The sequence below is a fragment of the Lepidochelys olivacea genome (genome assembly GCF_965140295.1).
Source record: "Lepidochelys olivacea isolate rLepOli2 genome assembly, chromosome: 4".
Lineage (NCBI taxonomy): Eukaryota > Metazoa > Chordata > Testudines > Cheloniidae > Lepidochelys > Lepidochelys olivacea.
This window is the reverse complement of record NC_140414.1, coordinates 15,852,462-15,872,904: the sequence shown is the minus strand read 5'-3', so window position 1 is coordinate 15,872,904 and position 20,443 is coordinate 15,852,462. Positions and strand designations below refer to the sequence as shown.

Sequence of the window (20,443 nt, the reverse complement as noted above, 5' to 3'; positions counted from 1 at the left end):
ACGTGGGACTCCATTTGTTGTACCCTGCCCCCCCATTGTGCAGTAATTTATTCCTGTGCAAAATGGGTATAAAACACTGCCTGATCAGAAAGGGCCAGGACAGTCGTGATTCTGACCTCCGGCTTTGTGTTTATTAAAATACAGGATTTTTAAAAAAAATTTTTAATAACTACATTAGGGCAGCACAGGACTCTTTGAATCTTTGTTTCTTGTCTTTCATGTGCTGTGGAGAGGCATTGCAACTCATTGTCACACTCACTCCCCAGCGCAGTGAGTGGCAGAAGCAGGGCACCCAGCCACTGCTGCGCTGACCCCATGGGCAGGAGGTTTTCTGACCCAAACCTGTCACTTGTAGTCAGGTCATAATGGGTTGCAAGGCTTTAGTAGTCAGTGATGGTAGTTCACACTGGTCTAAACCCTTGATAAAGCAGGAGTAACTTATTTGGCACTGTTTTGTCACATTCTCTCCAGCTACTGCTAAAGCCATATTGGAGTCCCATGCAACCTTCACACCCAGAAGGATAGTCCCAATGACTAAAATACTGGCTAGTGAGTACATGTACCACTACCTCCTAGTGTGTGTTGTGACAACAGAACCCACCTGCTGACAATCTTCCTTCACGAAGGAGGTTGCAATGATTTAAAGCCTATGGACAGTGCCCTTGGGATTATGGGAAGACTGAGAGATGGGTTCATTCCCATGAACGAGGGAAAGATATGAAACTGTAGAGACTCCATCCAGGGTGTGGCATCCTGTTCTGTGTGTTGTCTGTGCCTTTCCTTTAGCTTTTCTTAGATTCTCCATTTGGAGCAGAAAATAATGGATGGCAGGCCAACTGAGCCTCAGCCACTGGAGTGGCCTTGTGCCCAGCCATCTTGTACAGGGTCCCTGGTGGCTTGTCTGAGGACGCCTTGACTGATCCTGCTATTTTGCCTGTTTCACTGACCCTGCCTCCAACTCCCTGGTCTCCTGGCTGACCCAATGTCAATGGACAAGAGTGTCCCTGCCTGCCCAAGAGAGGATGCCAGCTTTTGCTTGGCATAACCACTCTGCAGCCCCACACCTGTGCCTGACCCTTAAATGGCATCTTGCTTTCCTTTTCAATCTTTCTTTATGTGGTTGGGGGGGAAATTGACTTAAAATCATAGCTTTGTAAGTGAGCCAAAAACAACTGTCATGGTAACCATATCAATACTCCATCAAAACAGAAGTGAAAGACGGCTCATTTTGTGAGTTGGTTTTCGTGTAGCATGTAGTTAATAAAATAGGTTTACAACATATGTGGCCATTGAGTTAAAGCCTGAGATCATGGGAAAGAACATACAATGTAGATCTAGCTGTGGGGTGCAAAGTCGCATGTGAAATAGACCCAGAATCCAGACATGTCTGGATTACAGGAGATACCTTGTCCTTTCGTTCAGGCAGTAAGAACCTGTGCCAAAGGTCTGTTCTGTTATCTCCGATGCTGCGTGTGTGATCTTGTTGCTTTTCATAGCATCATAGAAGATCAGGGTTGGAAGGGACCTCAGGAGGTCATCAACCCCCTGCTCAAAGCAGGACCAATCCCCAACTAAATCATCCCAGCCAGGGCTTTGTCAAGCCTGACCTTAAAAATATCTAAGGAAGGAGATTCCACCACCTCCCTAGGTAACGCATTCCAGTGTTTTCCTCAGGCGCAGCGTTGTTGTTGGTGCTGGATACATTGCTGTGGAGATAGCCGGAATCCTTTCCACACTGGGATCAAAGACATCCTTACTGATACGTCATGACAAGGTACAACAGATCATAATATCCAATGTTACTTGCTTCTCCAGTGATCTCAGTGCCAATTAAAAATAGTACAGATGCTTTCTCTGCCCTCACTGGATGAAAGCATTTTGGGCAGCTGAGGCAAATGAAATTGCTGGACAGAATAACTAGAAGCTTGTTGGGACTGATCATATTAATTTAGAGAAGTTGATTTGTCTTAGTAATATAAATAACATACAAAAAATTGTAGTGCAACATTCAGGTTGCAGAGTTAAAATCTCAATATCAAGAGATACAAAAAATAAATTTCTAGTAATAACTGGGCCATGTAGCATGTTTTGTATTTTATGGTCTAAAACATAATACTGAGCTAGACAGAAAAGAATAGAAAATACTAGAGAAGGTGTCTGTAATGTGGGTTACTTATTACTGCTGTAGAAACCTTAAAGGTCACTGTTAAAGGATTTCTAAACATTGTACTTGAGCCATATAAGTAAAAAACGTCTAGGTTTTTGTCAATGTTTTTTTCTTATTTTCTTCAGAAATAACAGAAATGACATGTCTGCTCCTCCCTGTTTTTTGCTGGAGGACTTCTTGAGGTTGTCAGGAGATGTGCATTGTTAGCTTTCTAACCACAACACAAGGGGTGTTGACTCTATCCATAGACTTCCTCCCAAATTTTCATTAGACATTAGCGTTAAATAGGTGTAAACAAAAACAGAACTCTAAACAGTCTGTCAGTTACTCAGCATTCACTCCTCTCACTTTGGTGATGTTGTTTTACTGGGGCCATGTCTGTACACATTTTACACCAACTTAATTAAATGGGTTTGAAGTTGCTGTAGTTAGATCAGAGCCACCTCCTTGTGTGGACGCTCTTCAGTCTGTTTAAGAGTGCCTTGTATTTCTTTAGCTCAACTTAAGCTAAAGTGAGTGCCCACAAACGAGCTCTGTGACAGTCTGGGGGATGTGTCTGTTGGATTAGGAATTCCATTTTTGTTTTGTGAATGCCATGTATGATTATAGTCCTTGTGGATTAGTGCATAGGTTTTGTAGCAAGAGTTATGTCTGGGAAGCTGTGACAGAGCATTCAAGGGACATCAACATTGTTCCTGTATGGGAGAGTTGTTCAATGGGGGTTCTATCAACAGGGCCACTGACCTTGAAAGGACTTTCTACCCAGAAGCTGTGTGCACATGTGTGTATGTTTTGGAGCCTTGAAGTTTCCCGACAGAAGCTCATTAGTAAGAGAGGGAACAGATGGTTTTACAAGGAAGCTACCCTCTGTGAAGGGGTCGGCTCCACTGTCGGAAGCAGGAACGCCAGTGGGATGGTGAGCCCTAAGGACTCAGACCAATCCCAGGACTCTTGGGAGTGGTGAGGTCAGATGAGGGATTGAATTCAGGAGTTTTGTTTTCCATAGATCTGAAACAAGCACAAAAGAGTTAGAGTAAAGTGTAAGAAACTCCTTTGCAGTGCCTGAGTTACTTGCTTTACTGCCACATTGTCCCTGAAGGTTGTAAGTAGGAAATCAGAGCTCACATAGCCAAGTTGGAGTCTGGGGGGAGCTTGTCTAAGCAGCGGGGGGCTTAGGTGGGCTGTTGCTCTGATTCCAAAGTCTCACTGCCCAAGAAGGCTGTCAGAGTCTGCATCTCAGAGCGAGCCTGAGAAACCTAGCTAGGAACAGTGATCAGTCACTATCCATACCCGCAAGCCTAGAGGTGCATGGGATTCAGTGGTTGAATCCAGTCACAACAGCTGTGTCCATCCAGAGAGCAAGGACCAGCCCATATTGGTAGCCATGGCATCGATGGTCCCCTTTCACAGAGTGGTCTCCTTTTAAAACGTTCTTTGAACTCTCTTGCCCATTCACTTCCACTGGGAAATTTCCTGGCTCCAACCCGCTCCTCTCCACAGGCTTTTAGGCAGAGTCCATTCGAAGTCAGTATCCCTGTCAGCAGAACCCCTATTCTTTCTGTAATAGAGAGTCGTTCAGTGTTGATGTCCCTTGAAGGCTCTGTCACAGTTTTCTAGACCCAGGTTCTGCTACAAAATATCTGCTCTAATCCACAAGAACTGTTACAATCTCATTCACAAAACAAAAATGGAATTCCTAATGATACACACATCTCCCAACTATCATAAGGTTGATAAACTGATTTAACTTGTGTTTAGATCAGGTCTGGGCCTCCAGTCAACAGTATCTTCTGGAGTACACAGCACTTGAATTTCTGTCAGAATTAAGCAGAGAAAATCCTTGATGTTTTTTTTCCTTTTACAGCTTGCCTTTAACCTCTGCATTTCATGACTCTGATTTTGATTGTGCAACTTCTTTAATAATGTTTAATTCACCATTATCTTTTGTATTTAATGTCCTAGTTTTTTAAGAGGAGGAAATTATAAGGATACTGGACAAAACTATTTGCTGTTGCCCAAGTGCCATAGACATCCTTGTCGCAGTCTCTTTAACTGTCAGAGGCCCAGACAGAGTAAAACCAGTGGTGTTCTGCTGCCTTGGGTGGGGCAACAGAGCAGTGACATGCACAGAGGTCAGCCTGCTGGGGGAACTTTCTTTGCTAGCCCAGTTGAAACTTTAGGAGAAAAGCCAATCGTGGACATACCCACCATGAACAAAGCACACTCCTGCACAGACACCCATATGCAGTGGATCTCACTAGAAGTGCATGTGTTTGGGCTGACACCTTCTTTGCCTTATCTCAGTTCAGGACTTTTTTAAAAAGTTTGAGCAAAATCAGTTCTTCGAGTGATTGCATGTGTGCATTCCACTCTTGGTGTGTGCACACCCCATGCCCAGTTGCCAGAAATTTTTTCCTTGGTGGGACCCGTAGGAGAGGCTGAAGTGCCCTGTGCTGCCACATGCTTCTGGCACCAGCATTAAGGTTATTAGTGTTAGTTCGGTTTTTACCCCATCTGAGGGTTTTGGATGATTCCCAGTGAAAAGGGGTTGCTTGGTCACTGGGCTTCAAGCCCTGAAGTTCCTACAATAAGGCTATGCCCGTGAGTGACCTGCACTCAAGTTGTTTGAAGTGCCCTAGGGAAGCTCATATTGGGGAGCATCGCCAAATTTGCAGAGACTTTAAGGTTCACATGAAGAATGACTGAGAAGCCATGCTAAAGTTTCTGGTCATGGAGGCTGCCTTGAGACCTCCATCTGAGCCAGGTCAGTGAGACTCGGCACTGAATGCCTCAGTGTCGGTAATGAGTGCACCTCCTACCGTGCCTGAGTCCCAATACCATTCGCTATCTCCAGTGCCTAAGAAGAAGCATAAGAAGCAGATTGCCAAGAGAGGAAGGTCCTTGGCACCAAAGTCTGCTAAGCATGGGGGGAAAGAGTAGAATGCTGCTTGGGTACTACAGAAGATGGCACCGTTGACTGGTGCCGAGGCAGGTTCCGTCGAGTCCAGAACCAGAAGGAGCTCCCTCCACCTCTGTGGCACCACACTGACCCGACACTGTCTCAGTACTGACCACACCAGAGGCATTTGCAGCTGCCAGGGTCCTCCTGACCATGTCAATGCCAGTATTGCCAACAGTACAAGAGTCGATCCTATCAGTGCCAGCAGACACAGGAGAACCAGCAGGATTGTTACAATGCTCAGTGCCATGCCAGCTTCGTGTACCACTGACAGCTTGCCCTTTGGTACGGTCAAAGGGAAAACTTGCAATGTTTGCTTCTCTGTGGGCCTCTGCACCTTGGCATCAATCACCGGGTCTGTCTAGAACTGTGTGTCCATGGTCAGGGAAAGGAGAGTTGTCGTCTTGTGAATCAAGAGTTGGGTCCTATATTTCTCATCCTTTGAGCCACATCTGCTGTTCCTCCTCCAGATGTTTCTACCCTTCCATAGAGCTGGTCACAGGAGTACCATCGAGTGGTTGGCCAGGAGGTCACTGGGGGCCTATGCCTGTCAAGTGGCATCTTTGGAATCCAAGGGGGCTTTTCCTGGTTTCCGTGGCATCAGAGAGGCATGTGGCACCTACCCACTAGACAGCACCCATTCCTGACTCCGGTACCACGCCCAATACAGGACATCAAGTGCCAGCTCAACAAGACCCTAGAGATCAAGAAATGGAAGAAGAGCATCTGCAGCCAGTTCTGGGGTCCTCTTCCTCCTCCCCTGATGATGATGCAGTCTCAGGAGTGGGCAGGTTGCCTGCACCAGATGACTATAAGGCACGCCAAGAATTGTTGTAGGGTGGCCTTAAGTCTGGGCATACAGGTAGAGGAAGTTAAAGAATCCTCTCACCATCTGGTCAATATTTTAGCCCTGCCTCTCAGTGAGGGCATTGTGGATCCAGTTAATGGGCTGTGGCAGACCCCTGCATCCTTTCCCCCAACTTCAAAAAGAGCCCTATTCTGGATGTTTGTAAAGCAGCTACCTGGTCATTGGTGTGCACTTTCTCCTCCCACTACCCGATCAGCCAATACTGAAGAGATGATGCCAAATTTTCTCGAGCTGTACTACATTGTGTGTGTGCATGGACTCTGATCCCTGTGTCTGTTTAACTACTTGGGAGTCGCCAAGAGTGGCATGCACATGTGCAATCACTCAAAGAAGAGAAACAGTTATTAACCTTTTGTAATTGTTGTTCTTCGAGATCCCTTGCACATGTCCATTCCATGACCCCCCTCCAACCCTTCTTCTTCAGCGTTTCCAGAAAGAAGAAACTGAAGGGGCTCACGGTCTGCTGGCCCTTCATACCAGCACCAGCAAAGAGTGCTTGAGCCACCCTAACAGGTACCACTGAGGGGAAAATTTCTGGCAACTGCGCGCCCACACACACACCAAGGGTGGAATGGACATGTGCAACACCTCTCAAAGAGCAGTAGTTATATAAGGTTAGTAACCATTTTTTCGCTAAAGTAGTTTGCCCTTATTACCATGTGGTTACAGAACTATTGGCATGCTCACACAATTCATAACTTTTGTTTGATTGCAACAGGACAAGACAAGAATAGGTACAAATTAGAGGTGATGTGAAAGTAGCATTTAGATGGGAACATAGTAAATTGCATGTAATCTTGATGGATTGTATGGATTTCCATGCAGGTGTTAAGGACTTTTGATTCAATGATCAGCGCAAACTGCACTCAGGAACTGGAGAATGCTGGCATAGATTTCTGGAAGCATTCACTGGTACAGTATTACCCCCACACTTCATTATTTAGGTCTGAGTCTCTCCTATGGACCCATAACTTGATCCTTTTTTATTTCATTTTTGCTTAAAATGTCCTAATTTTCCTCAGCACTGTTACAGCATCTGATCATGGCTGTAGTGAGATATTCATATCTGATTACTATATTGCTAGTTTATCACTCCTATATCAATGCTTTGTAAATGCCCTATGTGGAGCTATATTTCATTTTCTGATATGTAATTCCACAGCAGCTCTTGTCTCTTGAACATTGTTTTTAGAGGTAGATGGGGGAAGGGGAACACACGATGAAAAGGCAGTTCTTTGGCTATCATCTATGTGAACCTTATGCATGGTGCACATGTGCCTTGTGCCTGCAGGTCTGGAACCAACCAGTGGAGCCATGTCTGTGCCCTACATGCACTCTTGTCTTTACACCCAAGGGCATATAGGGCAGTGTGGCCCCTGTCCTTCTCAGTTCCCTCTTACCATTTAATGTCAGTGAATGAGAACTTAGCAGAGTCCATCTGCCCCTATAGTGGCTCGTTCTGAGGGAAAAGTCCTGCTCTTCAGCTTTTGTTGTTCTTACCTATTAGCGGTTTATCACACTGCAACACTGTTTCGTGTTTCTGCCCCCTTGGCCATGTGCTGTTCCAAGGCATCACTTTCCTGCCTCAGGGCCAAACATTACAGCTTCTCTCCTCCTTGAGTTGTCTTGGAGCCAAATCTATCCCCAGCACCCCAAGACAGAAGAGACAGACTTTGGGGTCCTCATTTTCTCCAGTGGTGTGGGCGAGAGCCACTCTGGAGTCTCCCAACGCAATAAGCACTCACCGACTGCAGATACCAGGTGGCTCCCTGGACCTCTATGGAATTGCCCCCTCTTGGGCAGTGTGGGCTCCCAATCTCAGCATGACAAACCAGACCAGGCCGTAGGTTGCCTTGGAGAAGAACCAGGTTGTGAGATGGAGAGGAAGGTCTAAATAAGCCACCATATGATGATCCTCCTGGCCCTGTCAGGTGTCATCGTCGTCCTCCTCCCTCTCACCAGACCAAGCAGTGACTCAAAGCACCACTGTGCCCTGCTGACTTTCAAGGATCTCCTGTGCAGGGTAAGAGACCCTCTGCCATGCTGGCAGCAGTGCAGGAGAAGTTCCACGTACTCTCAAACCACCACAACCGGGGAGACTGACCACAGCAGCCAACGAGGGTTCCCTGGAACCAGTTGTGGACCAGTGTGTAGGAGGACGGGTGGATGCTACTGAGCCCCTCAGAAGGGGATTGACTGTATCTTTACTTCACCTCTCCCCCACCCCTGCTTACCTTGTTCCAGAAGTCAGTGAGAAATTGGAACATCTAGGTGCACCATGATTAAGGCTAAGATTTTGTCATGGATATTTTTAGTAAAAGTCACAGGTCACGGGCAATAAAGAAGAATTTACAGAAGCCTGTGACTTGTCCCTGACTTTTACTAAAAATATTGCTGACAAAATGGGGAGCCCAGCTGCAGGGTCCACACACTGCCTGCAGAGGTTGGGAAGCTGCGGGGGTGGCTCCCACCGCCTGTGCGGGCTCGGAGCTCCAGGGTACTCCTGCCACTCGTGGCAGCCAGGACCTTTGAAGGACCCCGATGCCCGCAGTGGCTTGGAACTCTGGAGACCTACTGCACATGGTGGCTCGGACCTCCAGGGCCCCCACTGCCCATGGTGGCCAGGAGCTGCGGCCCCACCACCCATGGTGGCTGGGAACTCTGGGGGGCCCCTGACCTCAGGAACCTGCAGCTCCTGGCCAACAGGGCTGAATTCACGGAGGTCGCTGGAAGTTACAGATTCTGTGACTTCCGTGACCTCAGTGAAAAAATTGTAGCCTTAACCATGATCTGTGCCCCACGAGGGAGATGTGTAGGGATTGGACTGCTTGGCAGGGAGGCCTACTTCTCTGCAACCTCACACGTGAGGGTTGCAGGCTACCTGGTCTTACTCACCAGGCAGGCATAACTCTCCCTTGGCACTGGCTATCAGCTCCTTGACAAATTCCTAAATGACTGTAAAACAGAGTGGACACATCTAATATGGCTGTCTGCTCAGTTGCCACAGACGTAGCTACGCAGAGACCATTGAAGGAAAGCCATGCCACGATAGACTTGCCGTTCCATGGTCCTGAGCTCCTTCGATTGTAAATTGCCTGGGGCGGGGATTGTCTTTTTGTTCTGTTCATACAGTGCCTACCAAAGTGGGGTTCTAGTTCAAGACTGGGGCTCCTACGCACTGTGGTACATCATAGATTCCAAGGCCAGAAGGGACCATTGTGATCGTCTAGTCTGACCTCTTGTATATCACAGGTCATAGAGCTTCCCCAAAACTCCTAGAGCAGATCTTTTGAAAAAACATCCAATCTTGATTTTAAAAATTGCCACTGATGGGGAATCTGCCACAACCCTTGTTAAGTTGTTCCAGTGGCTAAATACTCTCTCTGTTAAAAATTTATGCTGTATTTCCAGTCTGATTTTGTCTAGCTTCAACTTCCAGCCATTGGATTGTGTTTATACTTTTCTCTTCTAGACTGAAGAACCCATTATTAAATATTTGTTCCCCATGGAGGTATTTACAGACTGTAACCAAGTCATCCCATACTTTCTCTTTGTTAACTAAATAGACTGAGCTCCTGGAGCTCAATCACTAAAAGGCATGTTTTCTAACCTTCTAATCATTCTTGTGACTCTTCTGACCCCTCTCCAATTTAACATCCTTCTTGAATTATGGACACCAGAACTGGACATAGTATGCCAGCAGCAGTTGCATCAATGCCAAATAGAGGTAAAGTAACCTCTCTTCTGTTACTTGAGATTCTCCAGTTTATGCATCCAAGGATCACATTAGCTGTCTTGGCCACAGTGTCACACTGGCAGCTCATGTTCAGCTGATTATCCATGACAACCCCCAAATCTTTTTCCGAGTCACTAATTCTCAGGATAGAGTCCCCAATCCTCTAAGCATGGCCTACAAACACCTCATACTCAGCTCAAAGTCTGTTACCATGTGCGATTTGGCACATTAACTACAAGTCTCTCTTTACATTTTGTTGCAAAACCACAAACAAATTTTGTAATTATTGGCATGGCGTTTGGTGTGTGCTCCAGTTATAAACAGCTGGATTTGATCTTTCATGTTCACTTTAAGATGGTTTTGGTGACAGTAACTCACCCCAAAAATTCCACTTTTAATCTTTTAAGCTTAATCTGTATTTGTGGTTACCAATAGGTCAAATCGGTTACCAAATCTCCTCTTGGATTGTTGGAGGTTACAGTGATATCCTCTGCGCCTGGTCACAAACCCACAGTTAGCACAATCCCGGATGTTGACTGTCTGCTGTGGGCCATTGGACGAGATCCAAACACTGAGGGGCTTAATCTAGACAAACTGGTGAGACAGATTTTATATCCTAGTAATTATGAAAATGCACATTGTATTAACTCCTTGCTTATGTGGCCCCAGTTCTTCCATGACTTACCTTTGCAGGAACAGAGCCCTGTATCTACATGGAGTTTAGGGGAGGACCACGGCCATGGTTATAATATAATCCCATATAATACTCTACACTTGAAAAGCCCTAGGCTAAAGAGGGTAGTATGAAAACAAACCCACAAATATTTAAGTATGAGGAAGTTTTTAATTGTATCTTCCAGCACTGACTGGAGACCTGATAGATGAATTGGGGCAGGGGTAACTCAGTGCCTTTGATAGCCAAATCATCTATGAATGATGACACTGCATTATAAAATAACTCTTGTCCTTGAATCATTGTTCTCCTGGGCTGGAGTTGAAAATGATGTAACTGCTGCAGAGGGTAGGAGACCAAACTATTGTTAGCACCACTGTTACACTGGTTGGGCCTTTAGAAACTATGCAAAAAATTAAGGTAAATATGTGAAATTTTTCCTATGTTTATTTTTAAACTTCATATTGCACAGTTAGGCTTCATATCTTGTAGGAATGTAAATGTCACTTTGAATAGGGTATGATACTATGAAATGGTCCTAGAGTCTGTCATTTTCCCCCCCATAATCCATAGTGTGTATATTAACATGGTTGCTGTTTCCAATATTAGGGTCTGAAGTTAGATGCTAAAGGTCACATTGTAGTTGATGAGTTCCAGAACACCAGCAGGAAAGGGATCTACGCTGTCGGGGATGTATGTGGAAAAGCACTCCTGACCCCAGGTAATAGGCCTTTGTTGCGTTGCGCTGTACTGCTGCCTAGGCTAGGGGATCCCGTACCTGTGATGGTATACTCACTTACCTACATTTAGCCACTAGGGGCAACATTTTCAAAAATAGATGCCAAAAGTTAGTGAGATTTTCAAAACTCCCTACGTGACTTAGGAGCACAAGTCCCCAGAGAGCCCAATGGTGGCAAAGAGAAACACACAAATTGATTTCAGTGACACTTCCAAGCCCATTTAAAAACAATTGAAACTCCTCTCCTTCCCCCTGCTTAAAGAGTGGGGGCGGGTAAGGAAGAATCTATTCTTCTTGCCCCTGCTGCTCAACTCCTTCCAACATTTTCAGAGGCTGGTGCTATAATTTCTCTACAGTGTGTGTGATTTTTGGCAACCCACCTGACATGCCAGCTGGCAGAGGTGGTCAAGGTGCATGTCAGCTCATGCATGCAGCACACTAACAGTTTTAGGACCAGATAAGACACCAAAGGCCCTTGTCCTGTATCGTCTGTGTAAGATATTTTGGCTCTGTGTGTGTGTGTGTGTGTGTGTGTTCTGTGGCCTTGTTTTGAATGTGGCATGGTTCAGCAGGCTGCCCGCTCCATCTGGTGTCCTTATTATCCAGCCTTCACACTCATTAATGTCATGTTGAATTTAATGTTTGTGCATTAACATAGCTTAACTTGCAAACATACACCATATTTTTTTTGGCTGACTGATCCTCCCTTTGCTCCTGCCCAAGTTATTTCTGCACAGTCCCTCATGCTGCCACTTTCTACTCAAGGCCATGGTGGTGCAGGGTTTGTGTCTCCTCTCCCCTCTGCCCCTCCAGCTGTCAGTGGAGGGAGCTGATACTTCCTCTCCCAGGAGCTATCACTTGCCCAGAGCTAGCTGAAGGTGTGTGCAAAGTGGTATGGATGTGTGTGCACAGAGTTGGTGTAAAATGACCTATGATCACTACTACATGGACTAGGATATGGGGAAGAGGAGTGCAGCATGCATGGGGGAAAAAAAAAACAGGTCAGAGCCCATATAGAATAGGGACCACTCAAATACAGTTTCCCATGATTCAGGGTGGTGTCCTTATGCGGGTGCTGATAGTATCTGAGTGTTGGAAAACTCAATTTGTTGTCAAGCATAAAAACCAAAAGATGTAGGTGCTGGATATAGAAATTTGCGGAGCAATTGGGAAAGGAATTATTTTCTTGTTGAAAGTAGTGATGAAGCTGCACCCTGGCCTTGCTTATTCAGTTTTATTTGTGCCAAGTGGGTGTAATACTAGCTGTTGCATCACACATCACAAAGAGGAACATGATCCATACGCTGATGACTCCCACAATGACTTCCTATGGCAAAGTTCTAAAGCAGAAAAACAATGCTTTTCACAGAGGCACACTGGTTCAAACATTGAGCCTCTCAGCCATGGATGAGATTAATCCTGAATTTGCAGAGTTTAAGGGGGAAATTTTCAAAAGCACCTGTGGCCTCATCTACACTAGGAGGGTTTTCCTTGTATAGCTATATTGGCAAAATCCTCCATGTGTGGGCTTGGTTATTTCCGGATAGTTGCTGTGTCCCCAAACCAACATAAGCTATATTGCCATAAACAATTATGCTAGTATAACTTCGTCTACACTAGGGCTTATAGCAGCACACCAGTGTAGCTCTGCAGGTATAACTTAGGAGTAGACCAGGCATTTTCAAAAGTAAATTAGCTGCATAGCAGCCAAAATCTCACTGAAAGTCATGACAAGTCATTAAATGGCTTTCAGTGAGGCTTAGGCCCCTAAGTGATGAGTGATTTTGAAAATGTTACCCATCAGTTGCAACCTTCCCGTGTTTTTGTCCTCTACAGTCCATAAATATAAGGTTGGATCCTGCTCTGAAGCATCCAGTACAGGCCACTAATTAGATACAGGATACCTGTCTAGTGTTAGCCTGTGTTAGATGGTGTAAGCATGAATTCCTATTTCCATACTTACAGTTGCAATAGCAGCTGGAAGGAAACTGGCACACAGACTGTTCGAAGGCAAGCAGGATTCCAAACTCGACTACAGCAACATTCCTACTGTGGTCTTCAGCCACCCCCCAATCGGAACGGTGGGACTCACGGAAGGTAGGGTCCAAGTGAAAACACTGCTTTGGTGTCTCCTTTTTAATGTTCTGTGTTTCAGTAATGATAGCCATGACAAATGACTGAATCGTGTTGTCTTATAATTCAGTTTAGGGGGGGGAGGACAGTAACAGGATATGGTGCCTTTCACCTGTAAGTACCATGTTCATACTGAGGCTAGGTGTGTAGTGAACAGAAGTCACTTCCTCTTTGAAAGGCTGCGTGGCCCCTCTGGAACAAGTACCTGGGGCCTCAACTCAGCTAGTGGACATGTGAATCACTTAATCCCCTATTGCAGTCTGGCACTGAGACTTAAAGCAGTTTCAGCAAAAAGGCCAAGAAGAGAATGGATGAGAGACTATATTCAGCCCTGCAGGTAGGTCCTGAAAGTCTGGGATGGAGGCATGTGGTGATGCAGGAGTTTTAGTCTGTATTTATGTCTCACTATGGGCCTAACCCAACTCCCACTGAATCCTCCCATTGCCTTCACTGGACCAATTTGGTGCTGCTTTTTGCTAACCAGGACAGTATGCTAGATCTATACATATTTAATTAAACAATATAACTTAATTTTTTACTTGTAATTTGTGTCAAAACTGTATGTGTGGAAAGTCAATTAAAATGTACAAAACCAATTTTTGAATTTTGTTATACAAAACTACCTTAAATGTGCTGGATACATAAGAGGAAAAAAAAAGTTTATTCAAACAAATTTTGCATTTAAAACTTTTAACTGATTTATTAAACAAAGTATTCTGTAGTTGATTGATTGAACTGATTGATCACCATGTCTTTCATCATTTTTGAACTAATAGATCTCATCCCCTCACACTTAGTTGATATTCATAGATTGGAAGGGGAAACAAGCTTTCCTTCTTTTCAACTTTCAGTTGGTTTCTTAACTTTGAATGAACTAGTCATCAACTGAACTAGTTAAGTAAACTGATAAAAGAAAATATTCTCTATGAACCTGCAGAAGGAGTTACTGCTATCAAAAGATGGTTTAGCACTTCAACAAACTTTGGTTCCAGGTGCTTAGCTAGTGATTTCCATCAGTACGGTGGCTTGACTTTCTTTAAAACATGGCAGCAAACATGTACTGCTTAATATTATAATCTATGAAAATAATTTAAAATAAATATAAAAATAAGTTAGGCCTTAATACATGGTTATAATTTCAAATTTAATTTTCAATAGGTTTATTTTAAAAAAAATAAGCCTGTATTCAATTTTTTAAAAATCTGATTTAAATCCAGCTTTTTTTGCTTTTTTTTAATCATTTAAATCTTTGATTTTTATCTACCCTGTTGATCAGTTAATGTTTGTAAAGTGCTTTGAACATGCTAAGCCCAGTGTAAGAGATGGATATTTATTATTACGTCCCTCAGGAAGGAATTGTTATTGAACAGTTGGGGTTCATTTGTCCTTACCTAATATCTGTCAGGCTGACTTATAACTTATATTTCCAAACAAAAAACACATTGAGAGTGCCTATCAGTAATGTAAGAGAAACTACAGTGTACCTATCCCCAAACCAGGAAATTCATTGATAAGCCTGTTTTGAATTTCTTTTTACGTTTAACCTTAGGTATTAAAATATAGTTAGGGCACCCAAACAACCTTAAGTCTGCCCGGTAATAACAATAACCCATCGGGGTTATTACAAATCTAATATTATTTCAGAATCAGTTTAATTTCATCTAGGTCCACAAACGCTAAAGTGCCTTAATCATAGCTGAATGGCTTTTGCATGATGTCACTACAGGGCAGAGTTAAGGTTTCTGCTGAAAGAAGAACTTCTAAGGTATGGGGGACAAGACTATTAATCTTCAGATGTAGCCTGTGCACAAGATTTCAGTGAGTTTTAATCACATGGGATGCTGGATGAGTCTGACAGAGCAGGGTTATGGTTCTTTGGGTGTCCTTAACTACATTTCTTACCTTAACATGTTTGGTTTTGTTTGTAACTTTAACTGTGACTTCCTGGGTTCAGACTGCTTGGTTTTGCGATAGTTATGGTCACATTTTGGATTGCAGTCCAGACCAGTAAGGAGTTGTCACCCCCTGCACTGAACCATGGGTGATGCCTTAAATGCTCTGTTTGTGTCCAGGCCACAACAGAAGTCAGCAGACACACATGGGGTACCCTGAGTGTCTCTGTGCAGTGCAGCCTGCGTTCAGTGCTTCTGACCCCAGCAGCCTGCCACAACACAACAGCCTCACCTTGGTTTCCATCAGCTGTAGTTATACCTGGCAAGGTGACCTCAGTACACTTCCAGTCCCAAATTTCCCCAGAACCATCTGCCTTGAAGTGTTCAGCCCTCTCCTGAACCACTCCGATAAATAATAAGGTTTCTTTGCTCCTTTAAAGAGACAGTACCCAGCAGCTTGCCACATTAACTAGAGTTAACAATTACTTCAGACACAGCACTGGGTTGGTTTAGATTAAAATAAGTTCATTAACAGGACGTAAGTTATGTGATGCCAAGTAAAAGAAATAAAGATAGAGAGTTGCAAGCAAATGAAAATGAAAATATGCATCTAAAAGTCTAAAATTTATCTAGCAAGGCACAGTCTCTGTTTAAGATGGTTTCACTCACCCATTACGCTTGGTCCAGCATGGCTGACTGTGTCTCAGTCAGGAGGACCTTCCACAGAAGTACAAGATGCTGGTTTCCCATGTGGTGTTAGATGAAAGATCCAATTGGAGTCTCTCTCTCTTCCTTGTATTCCCAAAGAATTGTCTTTGTTTTCAAAGTTAGGAAGGCCTCCTGGGGACTAGTCTCCTGTGTTTCACTGGCGTACAAGGAGCTATGATAATTCTCTGTGACTTGAGTTCAGGCTCAAGACAACCCCTGCTGGTTTGCTTGATAGCTTTGTTTACAGCTAATATGTAAACTGAGGTAAACCACATTCCTTTGTCTAGGGCAGATCTGTGTATCACCTTTGCCTAAGCAAGGCTGTCTTCTTAAACCTGTTCTAGTAACATTATACAGAGGAATTCATAGCTTCACATATAAAGTTAACACATGCATTTTACAATGGTATTAATGACCAGTGTACTATTTTCAGATACCTTACAAGGTATATGTTGTACAGCAACATTTTGCAATAGAGTGTAGGGTGTGAATACAGGGGTGCTTAGGGTGAATTACAATATCTCTGGTAAAGTAGTTTACCCTAAATTACCCAGATGTACTCTCAACTGTAACTCCATCTCATTGTAGATTTTTGTCTGGGAATTTCCTTGTTTGGAGTCTTAACTGAAAAATTTCATACAAGAACAGTTAACAAGAATGTTACTCTGGGACATTTCTAATGATATGAAAGGATGAAGTATCAATCTTTAAATCACTTTTAAATTTTTTTAACTTAAATGGCTAGGTTCACCGGTACCCTTTATCCTACTCAAGATCAGCACAAATCTGCCAGATTTACAGGCTAGATAAACTGGATTTACAGCTCCTTTGTTTTGCCAGAGCTGTGCAAAGGAGGTGGATTGTAGGTTGCAGTTCCCCCAGCCTCCCTAGATTTCCCTTTCACACACACAACCTTTCACCACTCTCACATTCCTCTGCGTCTGGCCCCCCTACTTCTGCCTCTGGCACCTCCCTGTTTCTCCCTCAATCGTGGTTTATCTGAGTAGATCTGACGCAGTGGGTAGTTTTTGAATATATTTAGGATTAGAGGTCTGTTTTTGCTGTTTTTCATAATTGAAAGCTTAACTGTCATGAACTAACCCTTTTCAAGATGGCCATCTTCCATTGTTCTCAGTAGGACTGATGCCTTCAGGAGAGGGGGTGGGCCTGGAATCTAGGCTATGAGCAGGCAGACACACTCAGTCCCACTGAGAACAGAGAGAGACTTCCTTCTCAAAATGACCACCAACTGAAGCCATCTGGTGCTTCAGTCCCATTTATAGCAAAGGGTTATGACCACCATTTTGAAGGTGGTAGGGTTGCCAACCCTCCTGATTTCGTCGAGAGTCTCCCAGAATCGGGCTCGATCTTCTGGAGGCTACTGAAGCCAAACTGGGAGATTTTTAGATGCAGGGGGGCTAAGGCTGGCTCTGTGCCACTCCCAGAAGCAGCCAGCGCGTCCCTGCTGCCCCAGTGCTGACTCCACAGCTACCATTGGCTGCTGTGCTGCGGCAGTGTAGACTAGCCATTAGTCCCTGCAGCCCATGTAACAGTTTTGTTTTGTGGAGTCAAATGTCTCTCGTGTATTTCAGAGGAAGCCATTTCTACATATGGAAGAGAGAATGTGAAGGTCTACACCACCTCTTTTACCCCCATGTATCACGCTGTCACTCAAAGGAAAACTAAGTGTGTCATGAAACTGGTTTGTGCTGGCAAAGAAGAGAAGGTGAGCAAAATGAAATAAGAACTCATAGCTAAAATGTTCAGGATAATGCAGCAGCTTGTATTCTGCTGTTATCCAAGTTTATTTAGCTAAAGGTAAAAGAACTGACTTTGCATATTTAATTCCAGCTCTTCCATTAGTGTTTTTGTTCATAGACATAAATTGCCTTTCTAAAAAGAATACTTTACATTAAATATTACATACAAACATGTTAAAAACATTATTCAAATTGCAAAGTCAAACTGAAAAGTGGAAAATTTTCTGTAATATTTGTAAAAAGAACAGGAGTACTTGTGGCACCTTTAGAGACAAACAAATTTATTTGAGCATAAGCTTTCATGGACTACAGCCCACTTCATCGGATGTATGCAGTGGATAATACAGTAGGACGCTTTTATATACACAGAGAATATGAAACAATGGGTGTTACCATACACACTATAACGAGAGTGATCAGTTAAGGTGAGCTATTACTGGCAGGCGAGGAGGGGGAAAAAAAATTTTTTTGTAGTGATGATCAAGATCGGCCATTTCCAGCAGTTGACAAGAACGTGTGAGGAACAGCAGGGGGGAAAAAACATGGGGAAATAGTTTTACTTTGTGTAATGACACATCCGCTCCCAGTCTTTATTCAAGCCTAATTTAATGGTGTCCAGTTTGCACATTAATTCCAATTCAGCAGTCTCTCGTTGGAGTCTGTTTTTGAAGTTTTTTTGTTGTAATATTGCGACTTCTAGGTCTGTAATCAAGTGACCAGAGAGATTGAAGTGTTCTCTGACTGGTTTTTGAATGTTATAATTCTTGATGTCTGATTTGTGTCCATTTATTCTTTTACGTAGAGACTGTCCGGTTTGGCCAATGTACGTGGCAGAGGGGCATTGCTGGCACATGATGGCATATATCACATTGATAGATGTGCAGGTGAATGAGCCTCTGATAGTGTGGCTGATGTGACTAGGTCCTATGATGGTGTCCCCTGAATAGATATGTGGACACAGTTGGCAACGGGCTTTGTTGCAAGGATAGGTTCCTGGGTTAGTGTTTTTATTGTGTGGCGTGTGGTTGCTGGTGAGTATTTGCTTCAGGTTGGGGGGCTGTCTGTAAGCAAGGACTGGCCTGTCTCCCAAGATCTGAGAGTGAGGGATCATTTTTCAGGATAGGTTGTAGATCTTTGATGATGCACTGGAGAGGTTTTAGTTGGAGTTTCTTGAGCAGATGGTGTTGTTTCTTTTGGTAATCCTCAGTGGGATCAGAGGATAATGGCCTGTAGAATGTGGAGTTAGAGAGCTGCCTTCATATTCAAACTTACTCATGATGATGACAGCACCTCTTTTGTCAGCCTTTTTGATTATGTCAGAGTTGTTCCTGAGGTGGCGGCTGGCGTTGTGTTCAGCATGGCTGAGGTTATGGGGCAAGTGATGCTGCCCCAAACAATGGCACAGTCTTAATCCTTCATCGTATCTACTTATAGAATTTAAGGCTGGAGGGGTCCATTATGCCCATCTAGTCTGACCTCATGTATAACACAGGCCACAGAATTTCATCCAGTTATACCTGTATTGGGCCTAATATGTGTTTGACTAAAGCATCTTTGAGACAGGTATCCAATCTTGATTTCTCCATTTCAAGAGATGGAGAACCCTCTACTTCCCTGGTGGTTTAACCTTTGCCATATCCATCCTGACCCGTTCCCAGTGGTTTTGCCAGCAGTAGGGGCACAGAGTTAAGGTTGTGTTGTGGGGGTGAAGGGGACCTTAACTTTTTGTATTTCCTGGTTTTCAGAGGTTTACATTTAGCCACTTTCAACATTCTGAAGCAAGCTGCTTTCCACAGGCTGGAAACAGCACTGGGCAACCTTAACTCTTCACTAACACAATTTTTGAACGTCTAATCATCTGTAGATTTGTTATTTGAAAGGCTGTTGACTGGGTCAGCAGTAGCTTTCCTCTATGCCAATGAGTGATCAGGGTGATGAAGATTCTCTGACTGGTGCACTGATGACTGTCATTACATGCTCATCTTTAGTAAATTAAATTTCTTATTGTTTGAAGGTGGTGGGACTACACATGCAGGGACTAGGATGCGACGAAATGCTGCAAGGTTTCGCTGTAGCAGTCAAAATGGGAGCAACAAAGGCCAGCTTCGATGAGACGGTTGCCATTCACCCGACTTCATCAGAAGAGCTGGTCACGCTCCGTTGAAAGGTTGTGAATTTCTGGTGCTTGCAAACAGACCTGTAATATGGCAGCCAAAAAACTAATGGAATCGTGACTTTTCTTCTTGGTGCAAACTCTTCCTTTTCTATGACACTCCAGATAATAATCAGATTCTTCTGTTTTTGTAATCTGACTATAGGTAGAAAAAATCATAGAGATGTCCAAAAAAACAGTGGCGGCATCTATTCATCTCATCCAAACAGCTTGGTTTCTTCAAGCTTCATCAGTTTAGAGTGAAAAATAAATAAAATGGATTAAAATATTTGGTTCTTGCTTTATTCTCTCAGGCCTCATTAGCTTAGCTAAGCCCCTGTTCTGACTGGCTAAGCTAGCTGGTGCAAAAGAGGTGTCTCTAGTTTTTATTACTTAAACCATTGGGTTTTTTCATGTGGATATGTAGAATCATCTTCCTCCTCTCTTATCTAGCATGGCTCTGTTCCCACAGAAAAGCTACTCCTGTGTTATGATCTGCAGGAGGAATTTCAGGATATGTCTATACTGCAATTAAAAACCGGTGGCTGGCCTCTGCCACTGACTCCAGCTTTCAAGGCATGGGCTAAAGGGCTGTTTAAATGGTGTCGATGCTCAGGCTGGAGCCTGGGCGCTAGGATCCTGCAAGGTGGGAGGGT

The 20,443-nt window shown here is 43.9% G+C and overlaps 1 protein-coding gene across 2 annotated transcripts in view; it reads left to right on the top strand.

Annotated features, from left to right (window-relative positions):
• Positions 1–20,076, top strand: part of GSR (glutathione-disulfide reductase) — a 33,432-nt gene extending 13,356 nt beyond the window's left edge. For both annotated transcript variants that reach the window (XM_084625318.1, XM_084625319.1), the window contains exons 7-13: positions 1,675–1,774; positions 6,820–6,906; positions 10,166–10,327; positions 11,013–11,124; positions 13,108–13,239; positions 17,468–17,601; positions 19,650–20,076. In XM_084625318.1, coding sequence (XP_084481444.1) covers positions 1,675–1,774; positions 6,820–6,906; positions 10,166–10,327; positions 11,013–11,124; positions 13,108–13,239; positions 17,468–17,601; positions 19,650–19,799 — 877 coding nt within the window. In that variant the 3' untranslated portion in view covers positions 19,800–20,076. The remainder of the gene's footprint in view (positions 1–1,674; positions 1,775–6,819; positions 6,907–10,165; positions 10,328–11,012; positions 11,125–13,107; positions 13,240–17,467; positions 17,602–19,649) is intronic.
• The last annotated feature ends 367 nt before the right edge of the window (positions 20,077–20,443 follow it).